The 19,082-nt window shown below is 63.9% G+C and overlaps 1 protein-coding gene and 1 long non-coding RNA gene across 5 annotated transcripts; one reads left to right on the top strand and one right to left on the bottom strand.

Moving 5' to 3' along the window:
* The first annotated feature begins 1,119 nt into the window (after positions 1 to 1,119).
* On the top strand, positions 1,120 to 12,387 carry LOC118497283. Its single transcript, XR_004899809.1, has 3 exons — positions 1,120 to 1,130; positions 2,204 to 2,215; positions 12,175 to 12,387. It is a non-coding gene; the product is annotated as an uncharacterized LOC118497283 (long non-coding RNA).
* On the bottom strand, positions 6,299 to 18,173 carry HDHD5 (haloacid dehalogenase like hydrolase domain containing 5). 4 transcript variants are annotated; one of them, XM_028526737.2, is made up of 8 exons: positions 18,017 to 18,173; positions 15,299 to 15,502; positions 13,960 to 14,072; positions 11,368 to 11,461; positions 10,559 to 10,592; positions 8,909 to 9,083; positions 7,121 to 7,309; positions 6,299 to 6,972 (listed from the first exon to the last, which is right to left on the bottom strand). In XM_028526737.2, the coding sequence occupies exons 1-8, from the start codon at positions 18,140 to 18,142 to the stop codon at positions 6,690 to 6,692; spliced, it is 1,218 nt and encodes a 405-aa protein (XP_028382538.1). In that variant the 5' UTR covers positions 18,143 to 18,173; the 3' UTR covers positions 6,299 to 6,689. The 4 variants fall into 4 exon arrangements, with proteins under 4 accessions (XP_028382538.1, XP_035867031.1, XP_035867032.1 ...); XM_036011138.1 differs by having other exon boundaries at positions 6,321 to 6,972; positions 10,526 to 10,592; positions 18,002 to 18,170; XM_036011139.1 differs by having other exon boundaries at positions 6,322 to 6,972; positions 10,526 to 10,592.
* Positions 18,174 to 19,082: the final 909 nt, after the last annotated feature.

Here is a 19,082-nt window from a genome sequence, read left to right as displayed (position 1 = left end):
AGCCGCCGGACTGGGCGGGCGAGCGGAGTCCCGGGTGGCTGCGAGCTGGGCGGCGCTGCGAGGCGGGGGCGCCCGAGCGGGAGGAAGGGCCGCCGGCTGCGGAGAAACCAGGACTGGATCGCGGGGAAGGGGAGGAGGAGCGCGCAGAGGAGGGGAAAGCACGGCTGGCTGGATCAGCCGGAGAAAGGGGGGCGGGAGGTGTCTGGGCGCGAGGAGGGGGAGGTGGCTGTCCCAACGAGGAGGGGCAGAGGCGGGGGCTCAGCGCTGGGGGGGGGGGCCTGAAGGGAGCACGAGATTCCGAGAGACGTGGCCGCGCGGTCCCCCCCACCCCCCGCAGAAACCCCGGAGCATTAGCGGTTCGTGACCACAGCCTCCCAGCGCGGGCCGAGGGGCAGACAGGCTCAGGCCGTTGCCCTGTTCTGCACAGTCCCTGCTGCCGGCAACGGGGCAGCTTGCGCCCCTTCACGGCCCAGCGCCCTCACCATCCGGCGGGCCTGCCTCTCCCCCAGGGTGTCCAACCTGCGGCCCAGGATGGCTGTGAGGGCGGCCCAACAAAAAATCACAAATTTGCTTAAAACATGATGAGATTTTGTTGTGATTACATGTCACAATGTACTGCATGTGTGGCCCAAGACAACTCTTCTTCCAGTGTGGCCCGGAGACGCCGAAAGGCTGGACACCCCCGCACCTCGTGTAAAAGCTGAGGGGGGAGGCAGGCCCTGCTGAGGGGCAGGACCGGGAGCGGTGGCGGCGGGCAGGAGTCTGTACAGGTGCCCGCGCCCAGCAGGGCTCCAGGAGCCGCCCAAGGGAGGCCCACCCCCGACAGCGACTGGTCCTCTGCGTGCAGCTCTGCGGGAACGGAGGGCAGGTTAAACGAGGACATGGCGGCCGCCCCTACCTATAAGCTCTGGGTTCCTTCTGACTCACCCCAGACCCCGTCCACACGGGGCTGGAAGGCGGCAGGTGGAGTTATGCCTTTCGGGGTTTAGGGCAGAAGAAGTGACCAGAGCAGTTGTGAGCCCCCCAAAATAAAGGGAAGCTCACATACAGCACAGGCACCTGAGCCCCGTCAAAGCGCAGCTAGAGGCTCGCCTGCCCCTCTCCCTGCACTGTGCGCTGGGGTCTGCACGGTTGCCGACGGGCTAGGCCGCCTGGACAGTGCGCCCCCTCGTGGGACTGGGACAACCTGCACGGCAGTGCAGGCAGGGGTCGGGGCTGGGCCGGCCCAGGCCAGGAAGCAGGGTGATTACAGGCAGGTCTTGGCTCCCCCGAGGGGACACCAGCCCACAGCCACCCTGAACCTTGGCCCAAGACCTCTGCCCACACTTACGGAGCAGAGGCAGCTGGCAAAGACACAGGACGGGGCTCCCGAGAAGACAGACACCCTGTCCCCACTCCCCCCCGGTCCCTCCCTGGCCCTGGCCCCTGCTCCCGCCTGTCAGGCGCCCCCGGAGGACAAGCTGCCTCCCTGGTGGCTCGCAGGAGCCCCTCCCTGTTTTCCTCTGTGCTCCGGGGAGGCGGACAGTCAGTCAGCTGGACCAGCTTTCTGCGGGAGATTCCCGAGCCCGGCTCTTCCAGGTCTGAGGCCTTCCGTGAAGACCCCACAGGTGGCCCTGGCTGGGCAGCCGAGTCAGCCGGGGCATCGTCCCAACGCACCGAGGTTGCGGGTTCAACCCTCGCTCAGGGCACACGCAGGAAGCAACCAGTGGAAGCATGCATGGTTGTAGCAACAGAGCCGTGTGTCTCTCCCTCTCTCATCAATAAAAAAATAAAAAAGAAGTAAAGAAAAAGGCTGCAGATAAACAGGACGGAGAGCAGGGCACACGACCAGGTAAGTCGGTGGTCTGGGCACTCGAGGGGCGTCCTCTCACCCCGGGCGTTCCCTGGCCTTCTGTGTGCACGCACACAGCTCTGCTTCCGCCTGGGGAGGGCTGGACGGAGACGCGACGGGGCGAGGTGGAAGACAAAAGGTTTCCTCCCGTCTGAAGTGAGTGCAGACACCCCAGAAGGGTCTACAACAGGGAAGGCACAGTCCCTGAGCTCCTCATGAGCTCACTCCAGGTCACACAGCTGGTTCGGGGCCGAGCCGGGGCCTGTTACGTGCGGGGCTCCCCTGGAGACCTGATGCCCTCCTTCCCCTGGCACAGAAGGGCGGAGGGTTCCCGCCCCCTGGAGCAGCAGGGAGTGGGCTCGGAGGAAGGAGCACGAGATCCTGGTCACCCAGCAGCAAAGGAAACTCAGAGGAGCAAAGCTAGCCCTTCCCAGCGCTGAGCCGAGGCCCCTCTGGACAGTCCATCTTCTCCCTCAGCACCGCATCTCAGCTTCCCAGCAGGTGAACAACGGTCCACAGGCGACTGTCAGAGAGTGGGAGGAGACTCACCGGTGCACCCCGAGGAGTGACAGCAGTGGGGTCCCCCTGTGCTCGCACACAGTCGCCACAGTGACTCTCGGGACACAAAGGGGGGCCCGCAGGGGGGCAGTGCTGGGGGCGGGCGGGGCTGCGATGCTCTGGGCTGTCAGGACCTGGAGCCCCCCACTGAGAACCCTCTGAGGGCAGACCCACCCCTGCCCCGATTCACAGCTCCTTTGATACCTGGCACCCGGTCGCGCCCTGAGCTGCTCCACGGGCGCCCACGGCAATGCCGCCAACCACCTGCTTAAAGCAGGGGTGCCCCCAGCATCAGCGCCCCCGGGGCAGTCCCTGAGTGAGGTTTTGGGGTTCCAGAGACTGAAAAAAAAAGTCCTTTCCTAGAAGCTCAGACTGGGAGGGAGACAGACTTGTAAACGACAAAGTGTTATGGAAGTTTAGGGCCCAGTATTTGGTGCTGTTTGACTACAGAGTCGACGAGACGCCCCTGCCCTCTCCAAAGGGGGGGGTCCCAGGACCCCAGGGAGGGGGAGGCCGCTGTGGAAGATGCACGCCAGAAGGCTCCAGTCAGCGTGGGAGGGGGGTGAGCGAGGTTCAAGGCAGACCCCTCCTCTCTGCCTCCCGAAAAAGAAGCCGTGACATCAGACTCCTGGAAGCAAGTGCTGGCTGGAGGAGCCTGGAAGCAAGCGCCGAAGCTCTGTCACCTCCCCGCAGCTCACACCCTGCGGCAGTCCTCCCACCTCCGGATCTGACAGAGCTGCTTCCAGAGCCCCGAGCGAGGAGCGAGGAGCGAGGAGCGGGCGGAGGAGCGGGCGGCCTCAGCAGCCCCACGCGGCAGCAGCAGCAGCAGCGGGGCAGTGACAGAGCAACTCGGGGAGAGTAACTGACAGCCCAGATATTTCAAAGTGCCGCCGGTTGCCACAGCAACCCTGGCTCTGCCGGGTTCCCAGTCCGCTGCTCCCTGTTCCTGCCCCCGGGGCAGCCGAGAGGGGTCCCGTCCCCGGGGGACACCCAGGAAGTGCCCCTGTTCCGACCCTGTTCAGTGTGACCGCCCGAGAGCATGGCTTTGTTCCCGGTTAGTACTTTCGCTGTGAACGAGGGCTTCCTTCCTGTTCAGCTTCGCTCACAAAGTCCTTCTTGTTCCTTGGGCGCTTGGCTCCATCAACACGCAGAGAGGTGACACCGTTTGTTACTCAGTCTGGGGCTGGGCTCACGAAGCCGCCGGGGGGTCTTCGTGCCAGCGGTTCAGACAAGGCCACTGCAAGGCGAGCCGGCCCTGCGGTGGGGAGCTGAGGGGTCTCGGCCCCGCCAGGCTGCTCCCCAAGTCGCCAGCCTCAGCTTTGTCCCCTACCCCTGCTCTGGGCCTTCCTTGAGTTCGGTAAGCTCGGCCCCTCTGGCCCACGGAGAGCGCCCGGGCCCTCTCCGCAGCAGTAGCTGCCCCGGGGCACGAAGCGAGACTCGGAGGGGGAGGCCGTGGGCTGGGAAGGACGGGACACATCTCGAGAGAGAGCCCTGGATGAGAGCCAGGGCACGAACTTCAGCCCAGGCCGGCCCCTCTGGTGACTGCCTTTGAAATGACTCTGAAATGTGACCTCCACGCGACCTCCACGGGAGCAGGCACTGTTGCCACGCTGGTCTCCGCTACAGGGCCTAGCAGGGTACATGGCACACAATTTTTTAAAAAGAGTTTATTTATTTATTTTCAGTCAGAAGGGAAGGGAAAGAGAAAGAAAGGGAGAGAACCATCAGTGTGTGGTTGCCTCTTGTGCGCCCCCTACTGGGGACCTGGCCTGCAACCCAGGCCTGTGCCCTGACTGGGAGTCGAACCGGTGACCCTTCTGTTCACCGTTCGGCGCTCAATCCACTGAGCCCAGCCATCCAGGGCACCGGATTTCTACAAACGTTTCTACTGAACGCTCTTTGCCCTGATGCCCGCGGCCGGGAACGTGGACAGATGAGGGCTCTCCGCCTCCATCGGGGTGCTGTGAGGCTCTAACAAAGCGTGGCTGGACGTCTGTTTTAAAATGCTTTGGGAAAGGTCCCCTGAAGAGTGAGTGTCGTCTGGCAAGACTGTCGTCACCCAGGCCAGTGGCTTCAGGTCACGGACAAGGTGCTTCCGAAGCCAGGGCATCCCCCGAAGGGATCCCAGGTCACTGCCTCTGGGTCCCAGGCACCGGGGCTGCGCTGCCGGCTGCCCACCCACCGCCGGGCCCGCCAGCCTCCCCTCTGCACATGCCTGATCCCGCCCGAGCAGCAGAGTGCCCGCCCCGCCTCCGCGCTGCTCCTGGCACCTGGGGCCCAGCTGGAACCAATCGCCCAGAACTGCAAGTCCGCAGGTGGAACTTCTGGAAAGTTCTTTCAAAGACCTTTGCCGCTTCTCCTCCCCCTTGGAGTGTGGGTGAGGCCTGAAAGTGGACCGATGCGCCTTGCACGCGGACGGACACTCGCGCGGAGGACCGCGGCGAGCACGGGACCCCTGACCGGATGCCAAGCCATGCCCCCAGCCCGAGGTGCCTGCCCCCGCACTTCCCGCGGTTTAGGAAAACCCCCGCCTGTCTGTTCAAGCCGCTGCCGTCCGATTCCTGTAACGAGCAGCCGGACAAAACCCTGGACGACACGGACTGCACTTCAAGTGGCTCCTCCACGGAGCACACACTGCCGGGTTCACCGGAGGGCCACGGGGGCTGGCGTGGGGTGGTGGAGGCGCTGCCCAAGGCCATCCGGCCCGTGGGCGGCCGACCTGGGGGCGCAGGCCAGGCCAGGCCGACTCCAAGGCCCGGACGCCCCAGGGGAGAGACGGGAGGGCCACGTCTGTCTCCTGGGCTTGCAGGGGGGTCTGCAGCCCCACGGGGCGCCGGCTGCAGGTGCGGGGAGCGAGGGCGAACCACCGCAGACAAGCCCATTCACGCGGCTCGGGGTGGAGAAGACCCAGGTGAGGAGCGAGTGCGCGTCGTGGGGGTGAGGACTGGAAAGGGGGAAGGCGGAGCCTGGTGGACGTGGGGAACGAGGCCGGGAGGGCAGGTGCCCAGCCCGGAGGTGGGCGTGTGGGGGGCGGTGCAGCCCGTAGGAAGTGGCCGAGGGGAGTGGGGGCAGGGCCTGTGCCCGGTGAGGAACCTGGGCGCTCGCTCCAGACCGGGCCACGGGAGGGTTCCCATCAGGAGGCAGATCAGGCTTGTGATGTGACTCTTGGCCGAGGAGAGGACGGGGCGGGGGGCCGGTCAGACGGAGGAGACTCGAGGCCCCGCAGCCCTCTGCCCAGGCGTGGAGGCGGCGGCCCGGGCCAGCCCGGCCGTGGGGAGTGAGACGGGAAGGGCGGACGAGGGCAAGTCGGAGCCCAGCTCAGCGAGGGGGCTGCCGCTGTCCGCAGCCGGGAGCACTGGGCCGCGCCGACTCTGGGGCGCAGCAGCCTGGGACGCGGCTCCGCTCCGACACCTCCGCCAGGGAGGGTCTTCATCCGCCTCCGCCACCAGCTCCCACTCCTCAGATCTCAGGGCCACTTTCTCCGCCTTCTGTGTCCCCTCCACCGCCCATGAGACCAGTGTTTGAGAGGAGGGTCGGGTGGGCTGGGTCCCCGCCAGCCGGACAGGTCCAGCGTGTAGCTGACTCGGGGCCTGGCCAGTCTGCACCCCGGGTGGTAGGAAGCCCGGGAATCGGAGTGGGCTCCTCCTGGAGGGAGGGACACGCCCTCTGAGAGTCCCTGTAGGAACAGCCCCTCCCAGAAGGATAGGCCACAGGCAGGACCCTTCTGTTTCCCACGTGGGGAGCCGCCCAAGCCTGGGCAGGCGCCGCCAGAGACAGGCGAGGGTGGGAGGAGGCAGCAGCTCCTCCAGGGGCGCAGGGCCAGGTATCTGGGACCCGCACCCACCCACCACGCACCGGCCTTCCCCCGCTGGACTTCTCCGTCCACTCCAGACAGACCCGCACGAGACAGGGCATGAGGAATATTTATTGTGATTATTTTAATTTAAAAAATAAGCTCAGCAGTCTCTGGGCAGGAAGCCTGAGGACAGTGAAAAGTAGTGTCTGAGGGTCAGTCACACGCTGAGACCGCACAGGGCCCGCGGAGAGCACCTCGTGATTGCACATGGCCCCCCTTTCCCCCAAGGCCCTTCTGCAGCAAGGGGGAAACTGAGGCACAGAGCTGCAGGGGCTGGTGGAGGTCGGACAGGCCCCGGATGCAGGAAACCCTGGTTCTGCGCCCCAGCACCGCCCTGAGGCTGCTGCCCGCAGGGGAAGAGTCGCCAGCGCGTCCCTGGGGGGGCGGCAGGGGTGCAGGCCGGGCGGGACGCCGGGCCCAACAGCCCCCGCCGCAGGCGTTCCGCTACGCCCAGCCCTCCTGGCGGAGGACCAGCCGCACGGCCTCGTCCACGTCGTTCACCACATGGGCCGCCTCCAGGAGCCCCGGGCTGAGGCCGAAGTCCCGGTGCCCGTGGAAGGGGGGCTGCTCCACGGGCCCCGGTGCCGCGGGGCTGTACACGCCGGTGCCCACCAGGATGGAGGTGCAGCTGTGGGCGTCCAGCGGCGACTCCATGCCTCCCTGCTGGGCCGCCTGCAGGTGCTGGTGGAAGAGGTTGGCGCCGTAGACGTCCGACATGGGGTTGTCCCTGGTGGCCGGAGCGGCAGAGAGAGGAGGGGTTCAGGGCCGAAGTCGGCGGGGGGGGGGGGGGGGGGGGGGGGGGGGGGGGGGGGGGGGGGGGGGGGGGGGGGGGGCGGGGCGGGGCTGGGAACGGGGCTGGGGGGCGGGGCGCTCACCCCACGGTGTACAGCTTCTGGATGGGCACGGCCCAGCCCCGCTTCACGGCCTGCCGCTGGATCAGCTCCTCGGCGTAGCGGTAGGTGAGGAGGCTGGGCTTGCCCGTCAGGCCGCAGTAGCGCAGCTCCCTGCCCGTCAGCTTGCGGTAGATGGCCTCCAGGCACAGCAGGAAGGTGCCGTGGCCGAACCTGCGGGGGCGCACGGCTCAGCGGCCGCTCCGCCGCCGCCCCGGGGCCCGTGGGGCCCGTGGGGCCCGGTCCCAGTGCAGCCACTTCGAGTGAGAGCGGCGTCTCCTGCCCATGCACGTGGCCTGCTGCTGTCCGGCAGCAGTCACCGAGCAAGGGGGAAACTGACGGGCGCTGCCCGGAGCTCCCCGAAACACCCTGGGAGACCTCATCTCCCAGCCAGGAAACTGGAGGAAAGAGGCTCAGTAGCTCGCCCGGGGTGGGGGCACCGGGATCGCACATCCTGCTTCAGGCTTCAGGCAGACTCCTGCGGGCCACCCTCCCCTCCCTCCCCGGGAGTGAAGACCGGTCCCTTCCTTCTCCGCACTTGGCTGTGTGCCCACGTGACTGCGCCGCAGCCGAAGAGCCAATGACATTAGAGGTGCTGGCTGACCTTCCAGGAAGTATCCTCAAAATTGCAGAGACGATGCTCTTCTCTACCCTCCCCTATTCTTTCCTGCTGCCCGGGATGCTGATGCGATGGCTGACGCTGGGCAGCCGTTATGAGTTACGTGGTAAAGGGCTCAGGATTGCATGGCAGAACAACAGAGGGACCTGTGTCCCTGCCAGGCAAGGTTTACATACAGGACCTGGACCGTCTACCGCAGAATTACTTTACAGAAGGGAGGAATGCCTGCCTTGTTGAAGATACTTTCCTTTGGGGTTGTCACGCCTTGCCGCTAGACCAAATCTGAACGGACACGGCACAACGTGTTAAAGTCATTAACCAACGCCCCTCACCTGGCGTCAGCACACCCTCGCTCTGGGAAGGGCACCTCAGGAAAAACGCCCCACCTCCAGCCACACAACACCACGTGGGAAGGGACGAGAGGAACACCGTACTCGCCATCTCCACGGGCTTGTGTGTGGCGTGGCTCGAGGCAGCACTGGGCCCTGCACCCTGATGCCACTCGCCAGCTCCCTGGGGGTCAGTGGCGGGGTCAGGGCAGAACATTCTAGACTTTGGCCCAGCAGATAAGAGTGGCCGAACACCACCAAGCTGCCGTCAGCCACCCTTCTGTGAGACACCCGCAGGGCCAGGGGCCAGGCTGCCTGCGAGGCACTCGACACCCCCCCCCCCCCCACCGCCCCGCCGCCATGAGGACAGGGCAGGCCAGGCGAGCCCCGCCCGGGGCCTGGACAGAGTCGCTCACTGCCTGGGCCCGTCCTCTGGCCTGGACCACATCGGAACAGCTCTCTTCCCCCCGCCCCTCCGGCTCCAGGGCACACAGAAACGAGTGGAGGGTGCAGTGCTGCGGGGCGAAGGTGGAGGGGGGAGAGCAGGGCGGCGGCTGGGCCCCTCCAGTCCTGCCCGGGAGACCAAGTCCTGCCCGGTTCTGGGGGCAGGGGCAGTGTGTGAACAGCCGCCCCACCACAGCCTCGGTGCTCAGGGAGCTGCAGTCTCCATCCACAAGCAGTAAGTGGCGTGACCCTCGAGACCCCACGGCGGGGAGGCCAAGGAACGGTGGCGACTGCAGGCTCGCCCAGGCCCAGGCCTGAGCCCCTGGGCGTCGGGGACGGCGGGAGCGGCCAGTGGGGCGGGGGCTGGGTCTGCGTCCTCACCTGGGCATCTTGGCTTCCGCCATCCACAGCAGGTCCATGTTACTGGCCAGCACAGGGAGGTGGGGGTAGGGGACCGTCGCCAGGACCGTCCCGGGGTTCCCGTTGCTGAGAAGTACGTCCATGATCAGCTGTAGGCTCGTCTCCCAGCGCACGGGCTCCCCGAGGAGGAGCACGCCTTGACAGAGCAAAGGCACCGGGTGAGGGTGCAGGCCCTGGAGGCGGCAGGAGGGAGACCGGGGAGACCAGCGGAGGCCTGGCCCCGCCCCGCGCTCACCCTGGCAAGGGTGCGGCTCCTGGAACAGCCCCGCAGGAGCCTCCCACCTCTTCCCCCGGTGAACAGATCCTGGGGCCCAGGGAGGTGCCTCCCAAGGTTTCCCGACGGCCCCGCGTCCAGCTCACGCCATCGAGGAGGCCAGGGACAAGACCAGCAGCGGCCCACCCAGATGCTGCCTCCACTGACTGCTCCTCTCCCTTCCCCGCCAACAGGCGCTGGGCTGCGCACTCACCCTCCCCAGCACCTCCCTCTGGGCCCCAGAGCCCCGCTGGGGGCCCGTGGTGGCCCTAAGGGCGGCCCGGGAGGGGGACGTGCAGTGACAGGGCCCGAACTCCGGCTGACCGTGCTACGCCCCCCCAACTGTGGGCGAGTTTCCTGCCTGCTCCTGGCCCTGGCCTCCTCAGCACCCACCACCACCACCTGCTACTGCCCCGAGCGTGAAAACGAGACACAACAAGCACAGCTGGACCCGAGCTGGACACACAGCGCACGGCACCAGGAGGCCGGCAAGCTGGACGACCGCCCCACGAGGGCGCTCCAGAAGCTGGAGGGAGGGGCCGGGGACACCATGCGCTTGGGACGTGCTCAGGACGCGCTCAGGCTGGGCCAGAAACTGCCCGAGCCTCTGAACCCCGAGTGTCCCTCCGGTGTCAGGCCGGGAACAGCCTGTCGGCACTTCGCTGAGCCCACACCCTCATGCCACTCCGCGTGGAAACACAAAGTCCGTTTTGGTAGTTTCAGCAAACTCTGAATTCCCCAAAAACGTTAATCAAATAAGGGAAGAGATGGCCGTAGTTCCTTATTTCAGAATCGTACCGCTAGCCCCTTCTGCAAAACCGCTTCGCCTACCACAGAGCTGCGCCAGCGTCTGAGGCGCCGGGAACCCCTGAGGCCACCGACCCCCCCCACCCCACCCCGACACGCGGCCGGTCTGCGTGTGAGGCTGTGCCGTGCGGCTGCTCTGCCACTTCAGTGCGACCTGCTGGACCGCCGTGACCCTCTGCCGTGCGCACCCCCTCGCTGAGTCTTTACTGTTCCCCCCATCACAGTGAGGAGAGACACCCCCAGGAGCCTTGCTTCCCGTCAGCGAGGGGACACCCCAGGGTCTGTCCCACGAGCACAGCACCTGCCTGGGCCAGGGAACCCTGCTCCAGGCCCCCCACCCCGGCCCCAGTCCACTCCACCAGCTTCTGAGCCTGCCTTCTTCTGGAGCAGTGAGGCAAGTGCATGGGGAGGGGGGACAGAGGACAGACGTCTCAGCAACAGCGAGCGGCAGACCGAGACCAGGACCGAGGGGGCCGAGTGTTCGATGGCACCCGGAGGGCCTGAAGGGAGGGGCTCACCGGACCCGCCCACACCCAGAGAGACCCCCTTACCTTCGATGGCGGGGAAGTCGGTCCTCAGATGGGGCTGCCGAGAGACCAAGAACAGGCCCATCAACGCCAGGGCGGCCCCCCCGCCCCCCACGCCCCCCACACAATCGCACTGGTCTCCAGGGAGGGAGAGAGCAAAGACGCAGTCCAGACAGGGCGGGAGGCCACCCCGCGGCCCAGCCCACGCTGAGAAGAAGCCATGCAGGACCGAGGAGGGGACACGTGACGGCAGGCTCGTGAGGAGAAGGCGGCCACAGGCCCCACTGAGGGCGGCCATGCTGAAGGTCGGCCGGGAGGAGGACCGCTCGGCTGTCCATCCCCTGCCAGGAGGCCAGGGAGGGACTGAGCAAGAGTCCAGAACCAGGTGGGCAAACAGCAAGGGGAGCCTGTGGGGGGAGGCGGCCACCCGGGGGTGGTGGCTGCTCCCCTCGATGCCGGACTGGGGGCAGGAGCTTCCCCGTCACCGGGGCTTCCGTGTCTTCCCAGGCCGCACGGTCCTGCCCCGGGGCCGACCAAGGCCGGGCGGTGGAGAGCTTGACAAAGGTCCCAACCCTCCGGCAGCCCCGGGAGAGCCTGCTGGGGACACAGCGCCCTGGTGAGGGCCCTCGGCTGACGGAGAGCAGGGCAGAGGGCGGAGCGTCAGCAGGGGCGGCTCCTCTGAGCTGCCAGAGCACCCAGGGACAAGTCTGTGGCCGGGGCACTTCTCCGAGAGGGCGGCCCTGCGGGGCGGGCCGCAAGGCCATCGAGAGCGGCCCACGCAGGACGAGGAGGACAGAAGTGAACGGGAACCTCCGGCGCGTCCCTCTCGTTACCGTGGTCTTCGGCCGCCGCTGGAGGTCCACCATGTCCAGGACGGGGAAGGCCAGGCGCAGCTCGTCCACGGTGACCACGTTCTCGAAGCCCAGGCTGGGGCGAGGTCAGGAAGAAGCACTGGACGGTTTCAGGGGGCTCGGTCTCTAAAGGGAGGGGCACCGGCCCAGCTCTGAGCACGCAGTCCCCCCGGACACAGACAGGAGAGAGCCAGCGACGCAGACGAGCCCAGCGGGCCAGCAGCACCTGGCTCCACACCCCCGGCCACCGGGCACACAGGCGCCTCTGTCCCCAAGGCGCCCCCGGCCGGGCTGCCGCCATGGGACAAGCACCTTGGAAGAGGGGCCCGCTCAGCGGCCAGGCCGGCCACGCAAGGGCCCAGGAAGTCAGACCCGAGCCGCAGCTCTAACAGGGAGTGGACTCCACCATGGCGGGGAGGCCACGGGGAGAGGGGAGCCCCTCCGGCCTCAGCACCCAAGACCCACCGCCACTTCAGTAACAGGGTGCAGCCAGCTCCCCCCACCAAAGAGGGGTTTGCAATGTGGTAGGATATCCAGGAAATATTAAAAATATATGGGTGTCCTCACCCCCACGTCTGAGCTGGGGGATGGGACACGTGGAGCAGGGCCATTGAGAGTTGTTCTGCATAGCAACAGTTTTGCAAATAATCTCAGGAAAGGTCATTTAACACATCTGTAACTTTTAACTGTTTTCAAGGACAGTTAAGTAGCTGTGGCCGTGCTCTGAGCCAGGGAGATGGGAGGTAACCAGGGTGAGTCCACCCACGACTCGCCCTGGTTACCTCCTAGGAGGTGATTGGCTCCACGCCTCGGGGCCACACCCGCCCAGACTCACTGTGGCAGCCGAGAAAAGCTGGAAAAATACGGGAGTGCTGGCAGGTGTGGTCGATTGTGGGCGGAGTCGGAAATGGGGCTGCAGAGGAAGACTGGCCCTGGGATTGAAACCCAGACACGGCAGCCATGGGAAAAAGGGGAGGAACCACACGGTTTGGGGCTCCCTGTGCCACGCAGCTTAGGAAGCTGGAAAGCAAGATGTGGCTGCAGGGCTCGCTCTCGGCAGTCTGGAGGACCGCAGGAGAGGCACTGTGGGGGGGGAAGGGCGGAGGGACTCCTGCTGGGGGGCCGGGAGGAGGGGCCACGCAGGCCCGAACTGAGACCTGGAGACCCCAGCAGCACAGCTGACAGTGCCGGGAACCGCGGCAGGCTGCCCACTGAGCACAGGTCACTGGGAAGAACCAGGGGCTGCCTGAGCCACGGACTTCTGCTTCTTTTCCTGAGGTACGGTACCCCAGCCTGGGCAAGGGAGGGGGAAGGAAGGACTGTGTGGGTTTGTGGGTGTTTTAAGGGACTCTGGGATTTTTGTGAAGGTATTAAGTCATTACTCTTGAGTCTGTGTAACTTTTGACTAAATAATCCCTTTCCTTTTCACCATTCTCTGGCACTGAGAGCTGTAACTCCCTGGCGGTGGGCCAGGCGAACCCAGCACAGAGGGACCCCCCAGGAGAAGGGGGGGTCCATGTGGTAATAGCATCTCGGACCGCCCCCCCATGGGTCCGTTCTGTGACACTTCCCCGTCCTTCCCTCCCACCTGCCAGCATAACTGGGCACAGTTTCAGGTTACTCTCAAACTGAATTCTCCAACACCGATGCTTCTCTCAGACCACACCACCAGCAGGCACCACGCCTGAGGCTCCCCACGGCCCTCGTGGGGACCAACCCTCACACCCGGCACGTGTTTCTGTGGCGCCCCACACCCGGCACTGCCCCGTCCCAGTCCCATCTTCTGCCCCGAGGTCCCCGCCTCCCCTTCTCCCCCTGGCCTCCTTAGCTGCCACCCCTGCTGAAAAACCCGAGACCTCTCCTGTGGCAGGGCCACGGCCCTCCACGAAGCCACAGGTCACTCCTGCTCCCAGGATGCCCCTGTCCCCGGACAGCCGGGACTCCAGGACCCGCACTGCTCGTTTAGTCTCCAGCCCCAGGCCGTCCGAGACTCTCCAGTGCCATGTGCGGCTGCGCTGTTGCCGACTCCCGGGTGCGCCCCTCGCGTAACTCGCAATCCCGCTGCGCTTCCCTGGCCCCACCCCCAAGGGCCTGCCGCACGACGCAGGCGTGCGGGGATGTGCGGGGCGTGCAGGCCGAGGTCTGCAGGCCGAGCAAATAAATAAGCTGCTCAAGAACGGGGACGAGTCTCCTGCCTTCTGAAACGTGCACACAGCTCGAAGGACGCCTTCGCCGCAGCCCCGCAGCCCGCGCTGCAGGCGTGCCCACTGCGCCCCGGAGATAGCCCCAGAGCGGCGGCTCCCAGACGCGATCACAGAACCACCTGCTCCCCTTCGAAAACACAGACTGCGGACCGTCCTCTCAGACCCTGGGACACAAGGCTCTCCGGGAATCTGCATTCTGAGCTCCCCGGAGGTTCCGGGCCGGCCTCTGGACACGGCCAGGCACAAGGACCGGCCACACCCGAGGGCTGGGCCCCCTCCCTCAGAGCCCACCCTGGGCCCCTTGGCCTCGGGAGGAAGGCCCGTCCCGCACCTCCCTCTGCAGCCGGAGCGAGAGGCACCGAAAGGATACGCCCGGGCGTTTTCCACCAGGGGCCCCTGGCCCGTCACCAGCATGCGCTTCCCGTGGTGCTGGAAGAAGAGCTTCAGAGGGCTGTGGGAGAGGACGATCTGGTCCGGCTCCACCTGCGCGGGCGGGCAAGAGGCGGGGGGGGGGGGGGGGGGGGCCGGGACACACGCGTGAGAGACGGTAGGGTGGGTGGGGGGCGGCTTCCTCCACCCAGGAAGGAAGGGAGCCACCCAGGAAAACCAGCGGGGGGAGCCCCATTCCCAGCTCCCAGCAACAAGGCAGGCAGCTGCGGGCGTCTGGGCTGCCGGCCGCCACACAGAACAGCGGGCAGGATGTGTCCCCGGCGTGGGTCCGAGGCTCACCCGTCCCCCCGGCTTGGCCCCCGCTTCAGAAAGCACAGGGCGCGTGCGCGTGCTCCCGGTCGCTGTCACAGAGCCCTGCCTCTGACCTCGGCTGTCAGTCCCCCGCTCTGCCGAAAAACTGAGCCTTTTAGCATTTAGCTACGACAAGGCAGCCTTTTCTCAGATTGTTCTGAAACCCTCTGCGAAACCCGCAGAAGGGGAACCGGTGTTATGCCCTTGCTCCCTGCGGTCATCCTCGAGCAGGGCCGCCCATCAGTCAGCCACTTTGCTTACTTGCTTGGTTCCCCAGTTCTCTTTCCCAAACTACGTGCGCCCTCAGCGGGGAAGGAGGAGTGTGTCTGCGAGTGGGCGAGGAGGGGCTGCTTTGGGGGACAGCGCGCGCCCACATGCGTGCGTCTTAGTCATGGGAGTCCCGCCTGGCACACAGAGACTTTGAAAAACGCGACCCTTGCTCCCTGGGGGCTGCCAAGTCAAAAGAGACGACCCTGACGCCCAGAAGAAATGGGTTCAAAGACAGGAGGCTGCACTGCTGGCTCCACAGGTGGGTTTTCGTGGCCAACATGTAGGTACGCATAAAACATGAGACTGTTGCCCTGGCTGGTGTGGCTCAGTGGACTGAGCGCCAGAGGGCGAACCACAAGGTCCCCGGTTTGATTCCCAGTGGGACCACAGGCCTGGGCTGCACGCCACTCCCCAGTAGGGGGCGCTGGAGATGCAACCACGTAGTGATGTTTCTCTCCCTCTCTTCCTCCCTCCCTCCCCTCTCTAAAAATAGGTAAATAAAATTAAAAACATGGGCCTGTTGATGAGGTCTCCACTCAGGAGGCTGGCAACTTCAAGTTGTTTTCCAGCAGGGCTGAGAGATCTGTACTGAACCCATGGGCCATGCCCTCCGCCTCATCGACCCTGTCCTCCAACCCCACCGCCTGGGAAAAGCCCTTGTCAGAGCAGGGGCGGGGCTCCCCCAGCTGTGCGTGCACCTTGAAGCCCAGCAGGGTCGACAGCTCCTTGGCTTTGTCGTGCTGCGAGATGTTCCCGGCATTCGTGACGAAGACCACAGGCACTCGCAGCTGCCCCCGGGCGTCCAGCAGCCTGCGGAAGGCCTCCAGGGCGGCCGGGATCACCTGATGGCCCCGCACCAGCACTCCATCAATGTCCAGCAGGAATCCAAAGGTGGGCGGGCTCTGCAGGGGGAAAAGAGAGCCGCCCCTGCCTGAGTCGACAGGCAGAGGGGAGGGAGGAAACGACCCTTAAAGAGAGAGGCCCCACACCCTTTCTGGGTGGCGCAGGCCTGAAGCATAAAGTGAGGACATGGGCGAGTCCGTCTATAACAAAGGAGTCTTTTTCATATATATGTTTTTTAAGATTTTATTTATTTTTAGAGAGAGGGAAAGGGAGGAAGAAAGAGGAAGAGAAACATCAACGTGAGGGAGAAAGTTCCATCGGTTGCCTCTCACACGGGGGACCAAACCTGCAACCCAGGAGCGTGTCCTGGCCGGGGGTCAACCCGGTGACCTTTCGATTTGTGGGACAGCACCCAACCCACGGAGCCACACCAGTCAGGGCTCCTATATAATTAAGCACGTGACTACTTTGTTAAAAATTATTTTTCCATAAAAGAGAATTTATTTAAGTGGAAAACAGAAATTCCAAATGTAATCCCCACACTTTAACACAAGCAATAGTTTCTTTTCCTCTCTTCATTTTCTGTTCTTGTCTGTCCTGCAGCGACAAGTGCACTTTGTATGGCCAGTTTTTCATCTTGTTCTTTTTGCCCGACACACATTTTTACCTGTTGTAACAGCCTTCATAACCACGTTTTAAAATTTTATTGTAACTACACACAGCTGAAGACAACACAGCAACTAGAGACAGCCCTGGCTGGCGTGGCTCGGTTGGTTGGAGTGTTGTCCCACAGACCAAAAGGTCACGGACTTGACTCCTGGGCAGGGCGCATACCCAGGCTGCGTGCGGGTTGGCTCCTGGGTCTGGGTGCACATGGGAGGCAAGCAATCAATGTTTATTTCTCCCATTAATGTTTCCCTCTCCCTCTCTGTCTCTCGCAAATCAATAAACATGTATTTTTATAAAAATTTAAAACATACCAAACCAATTCTAGATAAGAAGCAACGACTAAGGAACATTGAAGCAGTCCCTTCATTTCAAATTAATCTTAAACCACATGCTCCAGCCTGCAGTGTTTTAAACCACAGCAGCCCTGGCTGGTGTGGCTCAGGGGGCCAAGCGCCAGCCTGTGGGCCAAAAGTCATGGATTTGATTCCTGGTCAGGGCACACGCCTGGGCTGTGGGCTGGGTTCCCAGCTGGGGGCGTGCAAGAGGCAATGATCTCTCACATGTTTCTCTCCCTCCCTTCCCTTCTAAAAAATAAAACCTTAAAGCAACAACGACAACAGCTTTACAAAAAGAGCCCATTTCACTGTCTCCCCTAATCACTTCCACGTTTCAGGTAACTTACTGTTCCGCAGTGGATTTAGTGCCAGCCTGCGAACCAGAGGGTGGCCGGATGGATTCCCAATCAGGGCACATGCCCGGGTTGCAGGCCAGGTCCCCAGTTGGGGGCACGAAAGAGGCAACCACGCATGGATGTTTCTCTCCCTTTCTCCCTCCCTCCCTTCCCCTCTCTCTAAAACTAAATAAAATAAATAAAAAAGAGCTACAACTCTGGCACCAGACCACCTTGGGTTCCAGATTCTGCCACTTCACAGCTGTGTGCCCTTGGGCAAGCCACTTAACCTCCCTGTGAAATAGGGCTAACCTCACAGAGTTGTTATGAAAATTCTATGGATTCATGATATAATTGTGAAGTACTTAGAATACTGAGTGGCACAAAATACTGTGTGTTTGTTTCTTGTAAATAAGTAGTTGACTTGAAATGCACCCAAGTGTTACTGCAAAAGCATTGTACAAACATACCCTATTATTGTTAATGCATGCGGAAACTGTGAATGTAGCAGGCAAAATGGCTGAGGGGAAGAGGGGTTGGTGAAATCTTTCACCACTGTCTGGCTCAAAGTCCTGGCCCGTGGTGTGGGACCTTTAAACAAAGTTGTTACAAACTTGACTCCAAACTTCAGCGTCCTTACTAACACCTGGGTCATACCTACCACCAAGGTTGAGAAAATTAGGTATTACCGAAGTACCTGGCACAAATTAGGGACCCTGCGCCGGTTTTCCTACCCTCCCCCGCCCCCACTGCGGACAGGACAGCTGCTCATTGCAAGCAGACCGAGTGAATGGCACCCAAGTGAAAGCCCCGCCCCTCTAAAAAAAAACCACGTTCGCCTCCAGGCTGTCCCTTGCAGGTGCAGCTCGGGAGAGCCCCCCAAATCTTTTTCAAATGCATTTGAAAACCCTAACCCAAAAGTCCTCATCATGGACCTCAGAGAGGAAACAGGAAGGCGGAAAACGCCGGGGACTTTGGGGACCAAGAGCGGCAAGAAGCCACGAGACGCTCCTGGTGCGCGTGTTGGGTGTTCTGTCCTGCCCCGACCAGGATCACTTTTCTCCCGGCCAAACACACGCCCCAGAGCCCGAGTCGGGAGGCAGGGCACGCGGGGACACTCGCGCTTAGGGCCAGACCCAACAGCCAGGTGCCCAATCACGGCCATTTCCCAGGAGGCCCGGCGCTGCGGCCGCCCCGCAAGCCCTGCGGACCGGCTCACCTGCGTGGCCCTCACCTGCGCGGGGTCCACAGAGTAGCCCCTACCAAAGAAGGTGCCCCGGAACCCCGCGGCTGCCCGCGACGCCCGCCGCCAGAGCCGGGGCGCCGCACGGAGCGCCGCGAAGACGCCCCACACAGCCATCCGGCCGCCGCCCGCGCACACTGCGCCTGCCCGGTCCGCGCCGTGCGGCCAATCAACGGCCGGCGACGCCCAAAGCCTCTCGGGAGTTGTAGTCCCACATGCGTGTCCTGGACCTCGCTAGTGCGAGGGGCAGCGGAGAAGCTCAGTACTGGGGGCCTAAGTTTGTCCCCCCACACCTGCCCACTCTCTCTCCTGCAGAGCCCTCTGGGGACCCTGTAGCCAGCCCGGACACCCTGCCGTGCTGGCTCCCAGGGAGCCTCTGAGCAGAGCCAGGGGCGCCCGTCCCGCCAGCTGCAGCCTCATGGCCAACACACACGGGCAGCCTCGATGGCCCCGGGCCCTGCCAGGGAGGATACCGCGGGGGCAGGCAGGGAGGAGGCTCCTGGGACTGTTGAGCACCCTCCAAACGACCTGCACCTCTCAAAGAGGGCAGCGTTACAGCGTTTCCTACAGGTAAGAGCGCACCTCCGGCTGGGCTGGGCGGGAGTTTGGGGAGTAGGTCGCCTGACTGCGTCTACACTGGGCAGCGGCAAGGACAGGGGCAAGAGCCCACAGACCTGTTGCTCACTCTCAGCTTTTATTAAATGCAGGTTCACACGAGAGAACATCAACACCGCATTACTATCCTGCCCTCTGCGGTGCCACACACAGTCAACACACAACAATCCTTTGGGGGTTAACGAACCCGAGTCCCCGAGTCCCAGAGTCTCGGTCCCAGGTCCGGAAGTCAGCATAGGCTGGCGGGGGTCTCAGGCGCGTGGATGTTCCAGACCTCTGGCGGCGCGTGGCCCACGATAGCGTGCAGCAGCTTCTCGGTGGTGGCTCTGAAGTCCTCTTCAGTTCTGCGCAAATTCATGGCGCCTGATGGAGCTGTGGCTCAGGGCCAAGAGCCCCCAGCGCGCTCTCAGCAGGCATGCCCTCTCTGCTTACGCGTCCGTGT

Source organism: Phyllostomus discolor, chromosome 11, assembly GCF_004126475.2.
Source record: "Phyllostomus discolor isolate MPI-MPIP mPhyDis1 chromosome 11, mPhyDis1.pri.v3, whole genome shotgun sequence".
Lineage (NCBI taxonomy): Eukaryota > Metazoa > Chordata > Mammalia > Chiroptera > Phyllostomidae > Phyllostomus > Phyllostomus discolor.
This window is presented reverse-complemented; position numbering and strand designations above follow the sequence as displayed.